Below are 18,934 nucleotides of genomic sequence, written 5' to 3' on the forward strand. Positions count from 1 at the left end.
TGACATCAAGGCGATTAATTCAGCCCACTATCTAAAGGATTTAATCCAGGGTCTAAAACGCAGCGATATGATAGGCAGTTTGAAGGGAGGTTTTATGGACAAAAACGTCTCCCTGTCACTTATCAAACATGTGTTCTCTTCATAATCCTTTACACTTTATGGAACCAGAAGAAAAGGATCCTCTTTTTTTTTTTTTTTTAATCAGTTGGCTTTTTCATGGTGAAAAAAAACCTTTTTATTTGAATGACAGCAGCACATGGTGAATATGGTCAACAGGCCTTAATAGTCTAAAAATATATTGACTGTTGGTAATAGCTTAGAAATGTGTCACTTAAAATGGTTTGACATTTTGTAAGAAAAAAAAATAAAGGCTTATTCATTCTGCTGCAGCAAGATGAGAGGATTGATACCACTCAGTCTGGCTCTGTCCAAAGGTAACAAAATTGTGGTGTAATTACAGTAAAGCTGTGAGAAAGGTAAAGATGGAAGGATAAGAAGCAAGAGGATGGGAGAATAGAGGGGACAGAATGGAGGCAGGGAGACGGTGTCTAAGGAAAATAGGGAGAGGGGGCTACGAGACACACACACACACACACACACACACACACACACACACACACAGGACCACAGAGGGATTACCTAAAAAAAGACACTCAAATGAAGCCAAAATCACATTTTACTGGCACTCACTACATCAGGATTATCATGGACTACGTTGGATTACATTCTCACCTTTTCAGTCATAGTGATCATTTTCCAGAACATCCTGCTGTAAAAATGTGTTTCCAGCAGGTTGGGGGTTAAAGGTAATATTTGTCTACCATGTGCTGACATGTGTTATTAGTGTAATGCCACATTTTTACACAGTTCAGGTCCATGTACATGTATTTGTCTCATCATATCAAGGCGCTCAACTAACATCAGTGTGATGACGCTGTTCCCCTTGTATCTAGGCAACACAGCATATTTGTAAGGCATAGCCTGTTACACTACTTTCTCTGTCACAACTTTCATGACATACTATATAAAAAATATGAATTTTTGACTTATAAACATTTATATACAACATTCAGGTTGTATTTATGATTGGAAAACTCACAACAAAACAAATATCGAACCCTTAAAGGGATAGTTCACCCAAAATTCAAATTTCACTCATTATCTACTCACCCTCATGTGGACTAAGGGCTGGGAGAAGTTTCAGAGTCCTCCGTGGCTTCTCTGAGTTACAGCGGGGCTCCGTGCAGCACTGCATGTCCATATGACGGTTGAGAACGGAGCTCACTTATCTTCGTCCAAAAAGACACACCAAAAAACATCCAGATACCTCCACACAGCTCGTCTGTAATGTCCCTCTTGTATTGAAGCCCCGACATGAGAAATTGTTCTGAAAAAAATTAAATGAGTCTGTTTCAAGGTTGTTTGTAGTGGAAGCTCCCAGTGTTGCTCTGCCGGAATCTCGCGCGATTTGCGGAGCCGTGAACTGGGTGTCAATGCAAATCGTGCAAGATTTGCATTGACACAGGCAAAGCAGTGAACTGAGACACTGGGAGCTTCCGCTACAAACAAGCTTAAAATATAGACTTATTTAATTTTTTTCAGAACAATTTCTCATGTCGGGGCTTCAATCCAAGAGGGACATTACAGACGAGCACTATGGAGGTATTTGGATGTTTTTTGGGTGAACTATCCCTTTAAATTGGCTGAAAATGTTCAACACCTCAAATTTAAGTTTAAGTTAATTTCAAGTTGCTAAAGCTAAGCTAAGGTGTTGCTATCAATTGAAAGACATGTGAGCGGTATCAGTCTTCTCGTTGCTTTGAACCATCATTCATTTACAACACTGCTATGTCTAAAATGTTTCTTTCCAACACCATTTATTTCTCTCTCTGTAGCCCCCCCCCTCCCTTCCCTTCTTTTTCAATCTCCCCATCTCTTTCCTGTTCTCCCTCTCATTGTCCATGTTTCATTCTGTCTCTCTACCTTCTCCAAACAACTCAAGATAATCACCTAAAAGCTGGATGCTCCATTAGATTTATAACACAGTTTTACACCCAGATAGCGATGAATCTCCCAACATAAATCATAAGAGGACTTCATTCTGCTCTTTTACAGTCTACATAACACTGGCAAGGCAGAGTCTGATTTCTATTAATCCTAATAGTCGCTGTGTGAGATGAGATTAAATTTTAATGATCCAAAAACAGAAAAAATGGGTCACAGTACAGCAAATAGAATGGAATATTAATATGAACTGAGTACTAGGGTTTAGACAAACATGTGACAGTTGTGTCACAGCTATTACAAAATAACAATTTCTAATTTTTAAACTGTGCAATTATTACAGCATTAATATATAGCCTACCTTACAGGCTACATAAAAACATACAGCAAGATCCAGATTTTTTTTTTCCTGCTGTTGCTTTGGCCAAATCGTTGCCAGAGGGATTCAATGCAAAGTTGAATATGTTTTTAAGTAGAATTTTTTATTTTGCCCAAACTTGTCCTGTACTGAAGAAAACAACATCTTAAAGGGATATTTCAACATTTTGTCAAATTGGCCTATTGCCATAATCCCTATAGTTTTACAGTAGGAGTATAGGTTCATTACCTTTAATTGTCGGTGCAAGCTTCTTTTTAGATCGGCGGGGCAGATATTCCAATAGGCCAATTTGCCGAAATGTTGAAATATCCCAGTTGGTAAGTGGACGAAAGTGATTGGCTGCTACTCCTGCCACCTGGTGGAAAATCTCTGGGAGCGGTGGATTTTGGCAAATACAATTACAGGCTGTAGGTGGAGGATGGTTAAATTACCCCAGTCAACATAAAGTTTAATATTGTGTCTAGCTAACTGGCAAATCTTAAAATGATAGCATACATAACTAAATTGTTCAACATGGTACATATTATATACCACATGCTAAGTATCAGCATATAAACATAGCATGCTAGTATGCTACTGATAGCATGCAGCACCAAAAGCACCACTGTGTTAAAGTACAGTTTGACTTGTTCCAAAGAGTTTTAACTGTTCAAAATTTCTCTGGGTTCATCTGAGTTCTTCATCACATTGATCACTATATTATGATTGTTATGCAAAAGTAATTAATTATAATGCTGTTGGTGCACTTGCTATGGTTATCATTTCCACTTTGTTTTCAACTTTACTTTCTCTAGTGTGTGAGTTGCTTCCCTTGGTTTGTTTTGTTTTCCTTTGTGTAAGCTGTTAGGCACTTTTGCATCATTTGGTCTTATTAATAATTGATAAAGCTGAGCCAAGACTTTATTGTCATGACTTTTGCTGACAATAGCACTGGAACAATACCATATGGAGAACTCTTCATTATACTGTAAGGTAGTCCATGTTTTAAACACACTGGAGCACTAACCAATTGTATTTAACACATTTTCTTATGATTAGCTCTAAGAACAGGGCACACACATTCACATGTTAATATTTCCTCTGTGCCTCTCTCCTCATTTATTTTAATGGGGTCAGAACGCTGATCGGACAGGATATATGTTAATGACTGGGTGAAAGGAATACTGGCTAACAATTTGCCACCTTCTCACCACATGGTTTTATTAGCAGAAAGAGATTGTCACTTGAGAGGAATTCTGTCTCAATGCACACAAGACATACATACAGTACACACACACACACACACAATTCTAGGGTGTAGGTGGAAAAGGAGATGTATTAAACAACAAAAAAATATAAAGAGTTCCACAGCAAAACATGACAAACTGAAAAAGGTGTTGACAGAGAACATTAAGGTTAGGCAGACATGTCACAAGGAGGTAAACAGGACACAGATAGGAAGGGGAAAAAATGCACAGAAAGAAAGAAATTACAGAATAAAACAGATTGTCCAAGCTTAAGGGAGCTCTAACTGAAAATGTCTGTCAGGGCCAAATAATCAGAGTTTAAATGTAGTCCACTCCACAAATAAAGAAAAGAGGTCAGATGAAAGACGTTTTTCTGAAGTGACTAATTCAACCACCATCTCATTAACTTTGAATAAATTCTACATGTTGAAACTAAGTTAAGTAGCAAGGAAAAAAGCAAGTGTTATCTCACCATGGTAAATGTGAGAAGGACACAAGGTCTGTCTTTGTCACCTTGTCAAAGTAATAGCTAAAAGGTTTGAGTAAAACCTATTGTGGGGGCAATTACACAAAAAGTGAGCAAGTGGGAGAATAGCATCAAAGAAAGTAGTCAGGAACCCCATTGACTTTTTTGTACATGTAAGGCTTCTAGTTTCTGAAGTTTAACTTGGTTATACTGAACTTTATGCTGAAGTGCCGAGCCAAGAGGTCTGAGTTCATAGGAATGAATCATGTATGTGCACAAGTTTGACAAAAACCTTCCTGAATTAAACTGGTAAAGGAAGACATTTTGCTTATTATTCTCCTCTGTTGTTTGCCAGTAACTCACACACACACACACACACACACACACACACACACACACACACACACACACACACACACACACACACACACACACACACACACTAACAAACATACACTCAGCCCCTAGCAAATATTTTTCCTCTATTCCAGAGGAGAAGCTTTCTGAATATGAACAAGATTAAAAGAGTTACACAGAGATTCACAGATGTCACCTGCACATTTTAATTTGATTCAAGAATAGAATAGTTCACTTGAAATGAATTCATTGAAAGGATGATTTGAAATACCTTTGTTTCAAAACAGATCATTTAAACCTCTGGTCTTCCTTCCTTGATGCCTTGTGTGTGGGCTTTATTTCCATGTGTGTGTGTCTGTGTGTTTAGGCGACAGACCCAGATCTGGGGGCAAGTGGTCAGGTCCATTATCGGCTCGTCAACCACCAGCAGCTGTTTTCCATCAACTCCACTGGAGCGGTCAGAACCACTGTGCCGCTCGACAGAGAGGTCAGAAAACATCATAGATTCAAAATATTACATGAATGTTGCAGCTGGAGAGGGACAAAGAGGAAAAAGGGATGGGAATAATATGTTTTGTGTGGCTGTAGTGTTGTTGTTTGACAGCGAATCTCTGTCATCTTAAAGGTGAAAGGTCACTACTTTCTGATCGTTGAAGCCTGGGATGGTGGAGTAGACCCCCGGCGATCCAGATTAACACTGTCTGTCACTGTTCTGGATGTAGACGACAACAGCCCCATATTCACCCAACAAACCTACAATGTCAACCTCCCAGAGAACAGCCCCAAAGATACAGTCATATTACAGTTAAAGGTGAGTGTGGTGATGGATGGATTAGTCTCTATGCAGATGATGTAGTGCTTAATGTTGTAGTAATAATTTCAGTAGTTTATTATAAAGTAATTTGCTTTATGAGAAAATGCCAAATTCAATATCTTATAAACGTTAAACACTAAAACACTAAATACTGTCTGTCCAGTCATTTGGCCAGGTTGTGTATTGTTTTGGCAGCTTTTAGCTTGGCTTAGCAATATCGGAATAAGTCATAAAAATGCAGTACAGAGATGCCAAAAATATTTTTTAACAGTATAACTGAGAATACTGACAAGTCTATTTTTCAACTGGGAAACATCCAGCTCAGGTACAATGTCGGCCATAAGAAATGTTAGCTATTTTCGTTCTAGGCAGCATATGTATAACTGTAAACTGTAAACTACTGAACTCACACAGAATAAAAAAAACTGTTAAAAGTCGTGCTAAATTTTTATTTTGAGGAAAACAAGTACAAAACAATACCAGTACTCTTCTTTAGTTTTTTATGGTCAATTTTATGGTTGTTTATTAATAAATGCAACATAAACATGTGACATAAACTGTAAACTGTTTTCTTGTCTGTAACAACATCTATGTCACGTCTGTCCGTCCTGGGTGAGGGATCCCTCCTCTGTTGCTCACCCTGAGCTTTCTCCGATTTTTCCCTGTTAAAAGGGTTTTCTATGGAGTTTTTCCACAGTGGATGTGAGGGTCTAAGGACAGAGGATGTTGTTATGATGCCATGTAAAGCCATTTGAGACAAACTGTTTGTAAAAACGGGCTATACAAATAAAATTGCCTTGCCTTGCCTAAACGCAACATAGGGTAGAGCTGCCACAATACAGTAGACAGGCTGTCAACAGAAAGAGAACTTAATAGCGGTTTCAAGACTCACGTCACTGACCTGAAAATGAAACAACCTAAATTAAAGTTCCCAACCACAAGCGAAGCAACACAACCGGCACACCAATGGTGGCCCGGTCTACACACACACTAGAGAGTTGTCTGTTGGCCCACTGGCACCACTGCACCTGATTGATGCACTCGTCAGTAGGTGCAGGCGGGGTGGTACCTGGAGAGATAGAACACACACACACACACAAACACACACAAGGTATTTCACAGGTTGGTTGTTGGAGAAAGAGTGTGTCTCAGAGTCCCAGTCCCCTGTCTCTTCATGTAAAGCCACGTTGGCTCCATGATGTGGAGATCAGGACTCTGTAGGTGCCAGACTCTGCTCTTCTTCCTGCTGCAGATTCCTCCTTGATATAATTGCATTATGACTAAGAATCTAAACTGCTGGAGTGCCTTGAACTATACTGTATATGCAAGGTTGTTTAAAATAATTGCCATAAAAGCACAATGTAATAACCAGGGTAAAATGCATGATTACATATATTATACAGGACTTGAAAGTGGTTCAATTAAAGTATTTCAGGTCATGAATTTAGTTCCTAAGTCCAGACAATGAGAGTCATTATTCAGAGTAATTTACCTACATTTTCATCGAAAGGTCCAAATTGGCTCTAAGTTAGATTCCAGCCAGCACTGGCAACTTTTGAACAAGTCAGTATTGTTATCTGATAACACTTGCAGTAGAAAAAGTGTTTCTTCTCTCTAGCTATGCAGGGAAGTAGTTACAGAAGGAAATGTAAGGTAGCTACCACCAACTGGCCTGTAAAGGTCACTACCACAGGCGTTTCAGACCTGACACTGCCCTAATGGAAATGCTGCCGTCTGTTACGAGCTCCGTCTACATGCAGATGCTCGTCCCTCTGGCAAATATGAAAAATTCAGCTCGCCATAAAACTTACAAGGCAGGAATATTTAATTCTTCATGTTCCTGATTCACTTCTTTCTCCGTCTTGGTAGGCGATAGATGCCGACCTCAGTTCCAACCTCACATATCGGATACGAGGCGAAGGCACCGACAAGAAGATCGCTGAGCTGTTCCACATGGACCCGGTGACGGGGGAGCTCTCGGTTCTTAAGGTCTTGGACTACGAGGCGCTGAGTGAACCAGAACCCTCATACACATTCACCGTAGAGGCCTTGGACATAGAGGGGACCATGCCTCCAGGACTCGCCTCTGTAACTGTCAGAATAATGGTGAGTGTGTGTGGGTGTGTGTGTGTGAGTTTTCACTTTAAGGGCAGAGGACAGTAGACAAAGTCCAGTAAACTCTGTATTATGGCTGAGCAGCTTTTTGAAAGAGAGGGTGATGCTGAAAGTTGAACTTTTTTTATCTGGGTTAGAAAGTTCAGGGGAACTTGTCCGTGGAGGAACTTATTATTACCACAGTCTATCGAATATGTCCTTCACCCCACAATTACAGATACACACAAAACAAAGGCTGGTCATCAAAGTCTAGTCATATACTGATATGACTGACACCCGACCGACCAGCATTTGTTGCCAAAGAAATAAGTTGCCTTAGCAGAAGCAAATACAGAGTTTTCAGTGCTGGAGCTTCACACTGTTGTGCTTTGTCTCCTTCACTGTGATGCTACTGGAGGGAATCTTCACTATGTGATCAAGGGGCCATACAGATGTCTTGTAGTGCAATCGATACCTGTGGAGAAGCTTGGGTGCACTCATCCCTTGTTGATCACATACAGTAGTGGACAGTAACGGAGTACATTTACTTGAGTACTGTACTTAAGTACATATCCAGAGGATTTATACTTTACTTGAGTATTATATTTCTTTGGTACTTATTACTCTTACTTGAATACATTTCCAAGACAAATATTTTTACTTTTACTCGAGTTAATTAATTTTTTTTTCTAAAATCCTATTGGACACAAGCTGTGTTTGTCAAAGAAGGAAACCCTAACCCCTAAAAGCAGCACATCAGTGCAGCTGCTTTCAGAGAGTTCATTCTCACAAACAAGAGTTAAAAGCTCCTTACATTAATCTAGAAAAAATTATAGTAATTCATTGATGTGAAAAATAAGAAATGTACTCTTACTCTTACTTTTACTTAAAGTACATTTAAAAGCATATACTTTTGGATACTTAAGTACCTTTAAAAGCAAGTACTTTTTTTACTCTTACTGGAGTAACATGTCGACTGAGCTACTTTTACTTGTAACAGAGTAAATTTTAACCAGTAGTATTTGTACTCTTACTCAAGTACTGGGGTGGAGTACTCTGTCTATCTCTGATCACATACAAGACTTCAAAGTTGTCGACTGACAATGTGACTAATTCTTCTCGCAGCATTTTTGTTTACTTATTGTTTTTCCTTTGAGTGTCAATCTGACAGCTGTTAGACAACTTTATGATCCATCAATCAGCCCTCTCTCTCAAACTCACTGCTGTTTTCCAGCTCTGCTGACACCTGTTGTGATAAAAAAAGATGTTAAAACACAGGTCCTCCTGACCACCTCATTTATTCAGCTCCCTGCTGCATTTATTCCACTCAAAATAAACTGATGTTTTTACCGAATCAGAGCCAAAAATAAAAACAACCTCTTCAGAAACTTTTAAGTCAGCATTAGCATAAAGCTCAAGGGCTGTGTTACCTGGTTTAGGTGTTTTTATCGTAAACAGCTGTTGCCTCCTCTCCCCTGTGGATGCCAGATGTTCCTCAACCTATGAAACCACTTTAGTGTGTCATTTTGGGGACACCAGAGAGAAAGTGAAATGTAGGAATCAGAGCAAAAGCAAGAAGCAGCACAAATCAGTTTACAGTATTATTGCTGAAAATATGAGACATTTGCAGGAAAACAGGAACAGGAAGCAGCGAGGTCTACTGTATGTCTACAACACTTACATACTGTATACCTTTTCATGTGTTGTGTGTGTGTGTGTATATATAATGTGTATGTGTGTGTGTCTTTATCTCTCTCCAGGACATGAATGACTTTTCTCCGGTATTCAGCCGGTCAGTGTACCGAGGAATGGTTGCCCCTAATGCTATCAAGGGAACCATCGTAACTACAGTGATGGCCAATGACTCTGACCCTGCGGTGAGCATTTCCAGCTGCTGCTATTCAATCAAAATGTTTTTCACAGTCTGTTCCACAAACTGTCACAAATGTATGTCTCTAATATGTGTGTGTGTGTGTTTTCAATGTGCTTGCACTTTTTTCTCAATTGGAGCTCTTCTTTTTCTTTCCCCGACGCGCCACTTTGTGATCACTGAGCCAGGCTTTTAACTCTAAACATCTTTGTAATATAAGCTGGTTTATTCTGCTTGCCATAAAATGAAGGTTAGCTCATTTTAAAGTGTTCCATTGCGAGCCATTAGATAGACTGGTGCAGTTAACCCTCGGTTTAAAAGGGTGTAAACTGCTCCAACAGGGGTCTGTGTAAGTGCAGGATGAATGTCTTAGAAAGATTTGCTGAGTCACACAGCCTTTTGTTACGATGCAGATCTGAAACGCTGTAGCTGTGTGAAAAATAGACAACATTTAAAAAACAACCATCTGGTAAATTAGTAATGTCACTATGAAAACTATAAACAAAGACCAGGAAAATATTAGTATCTTTAATAGCACTACTGCTCAAGAAACATCAGTATGAGATCCTCTCCACTGGTGATGTTGCCCCAGAAACCTCTTTAGAAGTCCCATGCTCCTCTGACTAATGTGCTGGTTATTTTCTTACATCAGCTACATTGATTCACACTTGAGGTTTAAAGCATCAAGGAAACATTATACTGTCCACTCTGACAGTGTGATATAACTCCCACAGCCTAAACTAGGCACACATATTCATTTTTCTTCCTATAAATATTGCAACGTTTTGGTGCTAGACCTTTTTCAAGCAAACGTTTGCGCCAACACAGGAAGCCATCTTAAATAGGAGTGGCTGTGTGACACAAACCAATCACTTTCCCACACGTCTGGGTTTGAGGAATTCAAATATTAAATATCAACATACAAACAATAGAAACAGCATCAATATACAAAGGTAAAGCGCAATGAATACATTACACAGGTAATAGCTAATAATCACAGTCAGACACAATAAATACGACAGATACAATAGAAAAATAGAAGACAGAGGGACTTGCAATAAAAAGTGTGCAAGTATTGCAAGTCACTCTGTCTTCTATTTTTCTATTTTTCTATTTTTTGATATTTAATATTTGAATTCCTCACACCCAGACGTGTGGGAAAGTGATTGGTTTGTGTCACACAGCCACTCCTATTTAAGATGGCTAGGCTTCCTGTGTTGGCACAAACATTTGCTTGAAAAAGGTCTAGCACCGAAACGTTGCAATACAATAAATTCTGCAAGTTGGCCATGTGTGCGGGAACTCTTCTTTTTCTAATTTGGACTTAATTGTCATCCTCCGACGCACCTGCCTAAGAAATAGATGTGCGAAGATTTTTGTTTTTTCCTATAAATATACATATATAATGTGTATGTATGTATGTGTGTGTGTAACTTTGTTTTGTCCACAAAATCTGACTTTTATTCCAAAATAAATGACAGATCTCCAGAGAAAATTACTTCATTAATGACTTTATAAGTTTGTTTAAACTTGTAATGTGATGCTGACGCTGCAGCACTGAATCCTGTGTGTGGTGTTGCGGTAAGTGAAGACTGTAATAATGGAAATATGACCTGAGAGATCACCCTATTTACCTTGGATACCTGTCTGTTTACTGGAACTGTAGCTGAGCTGCATCTGTCTGGTAAACATGACACTCTGCTGGTGTAAGAGCAGTAGAACTTGTGCTATTGTCAAACGGATCAGACTCACAGCCTCAATCAAGACAATGTAATCAGAGCCACTGTGACTCAGTCTGTAGAGAGATCTTCTCACCTCATGAGAAGAGAGGAGAGGTTAAAGCAAACAGCTCCGTTTTATTAGCAGTGACCGGGTCAGGTTGTCGCTCAGACACTCGGATACACTGCCAAGACTTTAGATGATATACAGCACATTTCCTGGGAACTGTGAGCTGGTGATCTGGCCTGCTAGAAAATATTTACCAGACCTATCAAATAGAGTGTCACAATGCCAGGAACCGACCCATCCTCTCAGATATACTGCCCTATTCAAATGCAGATAAGAGTTCTCACAGAAACACGGTGTGAGGGCGATGATGAGCTCTTTTTTTTCTTCCTGTGTAGCACTTTTGGTTTGGAAAAGTGCTGTAAAAGATAAAGTTCTTTTGGTTGGCAGCCCAAACTTAAGATGATTGTGATTATCACCAGAAATACACAGCACCACTATCTTGTGTTCAATCAATGTATTGTTGCCTGGTAACGATCCGGACAAGCAGAGAAAAGTAACTTTTTGCCATATTGCCTGGAATCATACAATCTGATGCCTTACAACATGTGGTATTAACTATTTCCCCTGACATCTAACAGAAGTGAATTTACTTTTCACCCTTGGAACATGTACTCATTAATTCAGAGTGAGGAATTTCACTAGAAGTGTTACCGTCTCTGCCAGACATTCTACAAAATAATGTCATTTTATGTATTTTCTGACATTTTCATCCAAATTAGTTATACTAACTGATGGTCCCTCATTATCAATAACACTTGAGAGGTTAATTTATGATCATTAGTCCCTAAAGTTGGAGCTCATTTATCCCAAGTGGTGTTGGTGTTGGTGCTGCATGTGCTTCATGAGGATTTGGAGTTGGTGCTCTGACATCTGGATCCAAACTAATTGCTTTGGATATTAAATGCTGTACCAATTTGAGTCTGCTGTGCAAGAAAAAAAAATCCATAACAGTTTCAGTTTTGCAAAACCGTGCAAGAGAAGCTTAATCCCATAATGCAACATTCATTTAAATCTGTCATCCTAATGTCTTCTCATCATTACTCTCTTCACAGGGAACCCCGGCAGGTCTAGTGCGCTATAAGTTGGACCAGGAAGCGTATCCATACTCTGCCAGTATATTTGATGTGGATGAACACACAGGGCACGTGGTTACTAGAGTAAATCTTAATGAGGAGCCCAACCTTAAGTTCAGTGTAAGTATGCATGCATGCAATTTAAAGGGATAGTAGCATTTTTTAAAGTGGGGTTGTATGATCTACAAATAGCCCCTAAGTACTTTAATTGCAGTAGAAGACTCTCTGCACTCCTCCCGTTAGCAACGCCAGCCCATAGCCCTGCCCACAGATTTACAACATACAGTGTTGTGAACAGACCCAAAGAAACTGCCTATTTTCTAAAAGAGGTTTTACCTGAAAAAAAATACACAGTTCCATTGTTCGCTATAATATAATTTTTTTTCTGTGTTTTTTTTTCAGGTAAAACCTCTTTTAGGCTGCGAAAATAGGCCGTTTCTTTGGGTCTGTTCACAACAATGTATGTTGTAAATCTGTGGGCAGGGCTATGGGCTGGCGTTGCTAACGGGAGGAGTGCAGAGAGTCTTCTACTGCAATTAAAGTACTTAGGGGCTATTTGTAGATCATACAACCCCACTTTAAAAAAATGCTACTATCCCTTTAAGCCATGGCACACTCTATAGTTGATGTCCTGGTGACTTATCTTTAATATCTGATTTTGTCTGCAAGGGTTACATTGTCTGTTATTTAAATGTATTAGCCTGAAAAGGGGAAATCTGCCTTTAATTAATCTGCTGACAACTTTCCTCACATCCTATGAGAGGCTATTACTGTTTATTAAAGCCACACAATACATATGGGGAACCCCTGTTGTGTACCACTGCTGCATTCTGTAAAAGAAGAGCCTGTGTCTCAGTCGCTGCATGAAACTGAACAGAACTGGACTCATATTGCAGTCCCTTGTTTTGCAGACTTTTTGCATCAGGAATGCAGCAAATGTATTTTTCTTACAGTGAGTTTTCACTTCAATCATAGACGTTATAAAACATGCTCATCTATGAAACAGCAGTAAAATATTCTCCCACTGGAAATTAACTTCCCATCAGGCTGTTATATAGTGAATGTATAAAATAAAGCCATGTGGCAGTGAGTCTACAATATATCATAATGTAATATATATATAACGATAATAAAGTACAGTATGCAATATCTCTTAATGTAATCCCCAATCAATCAAAGTGATGTATTCAAACTGGAGATGCTGGCGCCAGGCTGTAGTTTGATAGAGACATCATTATACAGGAAGATTTATCTGCTGCATCCCCCTGTTCTGCTATGTATTTAGTGGGTGGAGCTTTGGGACGACATCACATGAATTGAGTCATTAAAAATTTATTTGATCATTAATCTCAGATTTTACTTGCTTAGCTGTAGCATTAGTGTACATAGCAGTGTCGTTTGTGTGGAGCAGCGTTGTAAATCCCGGTGCACTGTGCAAAGTATTCCGCAGTAAAGTATACCGCAGTAGCTTATTAGTTTGAAAACTGCCTTTTCCCAGCTGCGCTACTCAATGGAGCTCTGGGCCATGCTAATTTCATCTTTTCATTGGGCTTTAATTAACACAACAAGGATATAGCGTCCTCTGAAGATGTCACTCAGGGGACTCATTCTACCTCGTTTGCTCCCAATAACTCCAACAAAATGAATCAGTCCAACACTGCGCACAATTTTTGGATTATGACTGAGATAAACACAGAGTGTGGAATCATATTTTCAAGGGCAGACGAGATGGTCTTATTGACATGTAGCGAGTGCTTAATTGCAACGACACTGAAAAGCTCCTACAGATACAGTACAGGTGTTTAAAGCAATATGTTTGGTTTGGAGGAGAAGCATGTACAAATAAAGGAGCCAATGCATTTGAAAAAAAATATTGTGCTGTTGAGCAAGGTACTTATTTAATAGTTGATGAGTAATGTACTGTGTGCATTTAGTGGTTTTGGTTTTCTGTTTCAAGTGTAAATTACAGTATGAATATAAACAAGGGTAATGTTGTGTGGTGATAATTTGCCAACTAAATATGAGCAAGAAAACAATATTTCAGTGTCTTGATATTTAAGTTTAGCCCTTATTACTGCTCCTTTGGGTCCAGTTAACAGTGGTTACCCTCCAATTAAATGAAGAAGAAAGGCTAAGCAGGAACAAATAAGCACACCAGTGGGACACACACTCATCCTGCTCTCCAATTCCCATGCAAATAATGTGCTTTTAGATAGCGTGCGACAAAAATGTAGGCATTTATTTTGGTTTATTATTGGCCTGTCATGCATTAGCAGCATCCATTTATTTGGCTGTTGTCACTGCAGGCAGGCTGTAAAGTGCTCTGAACCCATCTCTGCAATGTTAGAGGGCACAAACACAACAGGGTCAAACAAGTGTGTAGAATTTAGCAAATACATTGACTCTCTTTCCCTATGTGTGTGTGTGTGTGTGTGTTTGACTGACAGCTGGTAGTGGTGGCCTATGATGACGGTGAGCCTGTAAAGAAGAACACAACTCTAGTAGAGATCACAGTCCTTCAGCCTTCTGTGATCCCTGTGTTCACCCAGGAGGAATACAGGTACACACACACACACACACACACACACACACACACACACACACACACACACACACACACACACACACACACACACACACACACACACTCACAGAGGATGCATGCTAGTTTCAGTTGTAACACCTGTTTTTACTGGATGTAATATTAAGAGCGTCCTGATGATGATAAACAATAAAGTCTCAGATGCTTGTTTGAACTGAATGGATCATCAGGGGCAGGAAACACAGTATTTACAGATATTCTCTACAGATTGATCTATTCATATTTGTACAGTCACAAAAATGTTTACACTTTAAAATGCCTGTAGATGATGTAACGCCTGGAGTATGCACATGCACCTGCTCCTGTGTGCTGAATCCTATGTGTGTGCAAATGCCATTTGAATCCAAAGCAGAAGTGGTTCATTCCACCTCTGACAATGTAAACTACCATATCAAGAGATAATGTGACCAACAATGGCAATTCCTTCAAATGTTGTATGGAAATTAAAGCGAGTGTAAGAAGTATGGGTTTGATCTGATGAAAATCTTAATAATTATTTAACCTAATTGAGATGGAAAGATGGAAACATGATTAACATAATTCATGTTTAATTACCATAATTAGATTTTATCTTGATTCAAACAGATTGATCTAATCATTGATCTTTAAATGGTTTCATGTAGCTAACTGCACAAGGAAGAAGATGTAGCCGTGAAGCTGTGTTTAATATAATGTGGATCATTTTAGCAATGCAAAGCCTTTTTCCCGCTTTCAATAAGAGCATCATAGATCTCCAGTGTTTTCTGTTAGAAATTTAACATGAGCTATTTGACTAATTTGACTGCCTAAATTAAAAATGGTTTTGAATTAGCATATTTTAATGTATTTATGCGGGGGGTTTATGCCCTTTATTACAGTGACAGTGAAAGAGTGATGGGAAAACTATAGGGAGAGAGTGAGGGAGGATGACATGCAGTTCAGAATCAAACCCAGACTGCCACAGTAGGAATAAGCCTTAATGCTACGCTCCCTACAAAGGTTTTTGAACAGAGAGCAAGAAATGTCCAGCTACCTGAACATCTTTCTATGGAAGCTGTAAATGATGGTGGCCCACAAGCCCAAAACACAGTCCATTAGGAGAAAAAGCTGCACATTTAGAAATTATGTTGCAGGAAGCCAAAAATGATGCAGAAATAAAGACATAAACCTCAAAAACTAATTCAACAGAAAGAAAACACTGCATTTCCAGACGGCGTAATGCTCCAGGCCTCAAGGGGGAGCTCTTAGTGGAGCTCATCTCCTCCTAATGGAGCTGTTTCAGATGTTTTGTAGCTGATTTGCCCTCGTCAGCCACCATAGTAAATGACCTATAAAATAACAATAATCCTGGGGGCAGACATCAACACTGTGTATATTGTTGATTTAGTATGAGTGGCATGGTGGTCGCATGACGATAGAGAATCACACAAATAACCGAAAGTATCAGTTAAAGCTTCTCACCAGCTGCTCATGCAGATCAGAATAAGGTTTGTTTTTCATCTGTTACATTAATTAGAGGGGTTATTAATAAAATATTGAGCCCTATAATGCAAATAACTGATTTTATTTACTTTCCCTGCTCTGATTGATTAAAAGCAAAGAGCACTTTCCACATTTTAGTAGCAACTATTAAAAAATATGGGGAAAATCACATTTCAGGCCAGTGGATGACTTTTTGATCAGTCAGACAGAAGGTGTTAGGTCTGAGCAGCATGATTTATGTTTGCCTCTGTAATTCACTTTTGATTACCATTCAAATGATGCGCCCTAGTGCAATGAGATTCCAGTAGAGAATAAAAACCAAATTTATGAACTTCGGTTGATTTGTGTTTTCATGATACAAACAAACCCCCTGAATTCCTTTTCCAAACAAAAATGAGGAGTAGTGTCAGACTTTAGGGGCAGCAAAACACTTTTCACCTTCTGCTGAAAATTCATCACCAGAAGCAGACACTGCTCTGACCCACAACCTCCGAACAAATCACCATAGACACAGAGCGCCTCAGCCTGCGTTAATGTAGAAGATAAGAAAACCAGCAGGAGACATTGTGCAAAATGTGTTTTATGGCTAAACAATGTTAAATTTACAAGATTGAATCACTATGAAACTGAATAGGTATTTGATTCATGCAAAAATAAAAACACTAAAACACCACAGTTACCGTCCCTTTAGTCACAACCAGTGTTTGTATCATCATCCATACAGTAGCCCATACCATCCTCTGACTCCTGCTGCATGCGTTGTGTATTTGAATTTTAAACCATACCCAAAGTAATGAAGAAATATAAAGACAACTCTTTTAAAAACACAAATCCATTGAAGGAGTAGCATATTTCTAATCCAAAACAAAAGTACTTTCATTTCATTCCCCAGCTGCATAAATGTCTTTCTACAGAAGTGTAAAGGATTGATCTCATACACACACACATAAACACCAACACACACTTTAATTCACTCTGTTTTGAAGTGCCCATAAACCCAGCGGTCGGTCATACACTACAAACTCAACCTACATCTATAAATTTTACTCTTATATATTACTCTCTCATTTGCACACACACACACACACACACACACACACACACACACACACACACACACACACACACCTTTCCTCTACTCTAGTCATCATTATAACTCTTCCAGCTGGTTGTTTTATGAGGTCACTGTGTTGCCTCAGGTTTTCTCCTCTGTGATTGACAGGGTGAACTGAGGTCATATGTGAAATTTTCCAATAATCTGGAGCTATTATCTGTCTTCCACTGAATACATTTTTCTTTTTCTTTTCTCGTATTCTTCTCTGTCTTGATGTGGTTTGATTTTTCCCCACTCCACAGTAGCCTTTAATTAGCCCAGCGCTGCCTGAGCAATTTTGAGAATGGGTCTGGATGGAACCTTTCAATCTTTTTGTATTTTCAAGAAGAACTGTCTATGGGTCCAGACTATGAATGCAATTAGACAGACATGCAACTAATCAGATCAGCAAACTATGTGATATAGAGCACCCCCCATTACATCAACATGTCTCACCATTTGCAGTTCAGTAGCCTCAAGTAGGACTCTGTGGGCTTTACAATACAAATTGGCAATATTCACTTCATGTCTCCCACATCATGAACTCTCTACTGCCAGGCAGCGATCCCCCATTTGGGGCCAGATCTACTAAAGGTTTGCGTGTATTAAAACGTGTGCAAACGTGATTGCACGCGCAAACACATGTGGAACCTGATCTACTAACCGGACGCACCGAGGATTGCGTCTCTCAAACGGACAAAATAGCATGTGCAATCCATTTAGCGTGTTTGCCTTGATGAATATATAAATATGGGCGTTTCAGCCAGAACGTGCTAAATACTGGGAGGAGTAGATGCAAATCGATTTATTTAGCGCACGCAATGTGATTTACCAAACCAGGAAGAGATTGCGGTGGCTGTTTTTGCGTCTTTATTTACCACGTCTGAAAACCATCTACTAACTGATACAACTTTGTGAAAACGTATGCGTTTATTGATTTGATGCCTACTAGAGCCCCATGATCTTACATCTCTGCATTTCCTCACGTCTGGGTCATTCTGTAACAGTTTTTCAGCCGTGTTAAAAGTCTTTTACGCGCCGTTACGCACAGGGCACGTCTCCCTCTCCAGTACCTGGCTGCTCAGCTCCGTCTCTCGGTCCCGGTCCCGGACTGAGAGACGTCACCGCTGCCTTCACCCGTCTTTGATCCCTCTGGTCAGTGGTCAGAGCGTTTAGATCCGTGTGTCCCACCTGAGCTCTCTATTAATCCACTCGATCATGGGCAGCACACAAACACACGCACACACACACATATTGTAGGTGTGTGATTGTCGCTGCAGCTGCTGCCTGTTCGTCACTATATGACGAGTTGGGCCCTGTAGCGATTTGTGTTTATTAATCTAAACAGAGCGCGAGAGAGATGAACACACATGCTGTCATTGTATGCATCGGATCGAATGTCATTCTGTCCCTTCGTCCGTCCAGCTCTCTGTCCACTCTCTCCATGGCGGAAACGATTACCACGCGCAAAACCCTCATTTGAATACTGCGGTTTGCACCTGTTTTCATTTAGCGGGTTACTCTTAGTAGATCACCTGTTTTGCGTGCACTAACCAAACACGCAATATTTTAGCGGGCGCAAACAATTTAGCGCCCACTATCTGGGATCTTAGTAGATCCGGCCCTTGGTCGCTTTCCTGTTCGACCATCAAAGAAAGAGCAGCCATTTCATTGTGTCCCATGGTTTTGGTGAGCATAAAGTTTTAC

General features: G+C 39.6%; 1 protein-coding gene across 1 annotated transcript in view; it reads left to right on the top strand.

The window, feature by feature from the left end:
- Positions 1-18,934, top strand: part of LOC311002292 (protocadherin-15-like) — a gene marked incomplete at both ends in the record, with an annotated part of 162,954 nt that overhangs the window by 82,960 nt on the left and 61,060 nt on the right. Inside the window, 6 exons of the mRNA XM_083993613.1 lie at positions 4,800-4,919; positions 5,058-5,243; positions 7,116-7,352; positions 9,101-9,217; positions 12,051-12,191; positions 14,519-14,631. Coding sequence (XP_083849739.1) covers positions 4,800-4,919; positions 5,058-5,243; positions 7,116-7,352; positions 9,101-9,217; positions 12,051-12,191; positions 14,519-14,631 — 914 coding nt within the window. The remainder of the gene's footprint in view (positions 1-4,799; positions 4,920-5,057; positions 5,244-7,115; positions 7,353-9,100; positions 9,218-12,050; positions 12,192-14,518; positions 14,632-18,934) is intronic.

This window comes from Trachurus trachurus (assembly GCF_905171665.1).
Source record: "Trachurus trachurus genome assembly, chromosome: 19".
Classification (NCBI taxonomy): domain Eukaryota; kingdom Metazoa; phylum Chordata; class Actinopteri; order Carangiformes; family Carangidae; genus Trachurus; species Trachurus trachurus.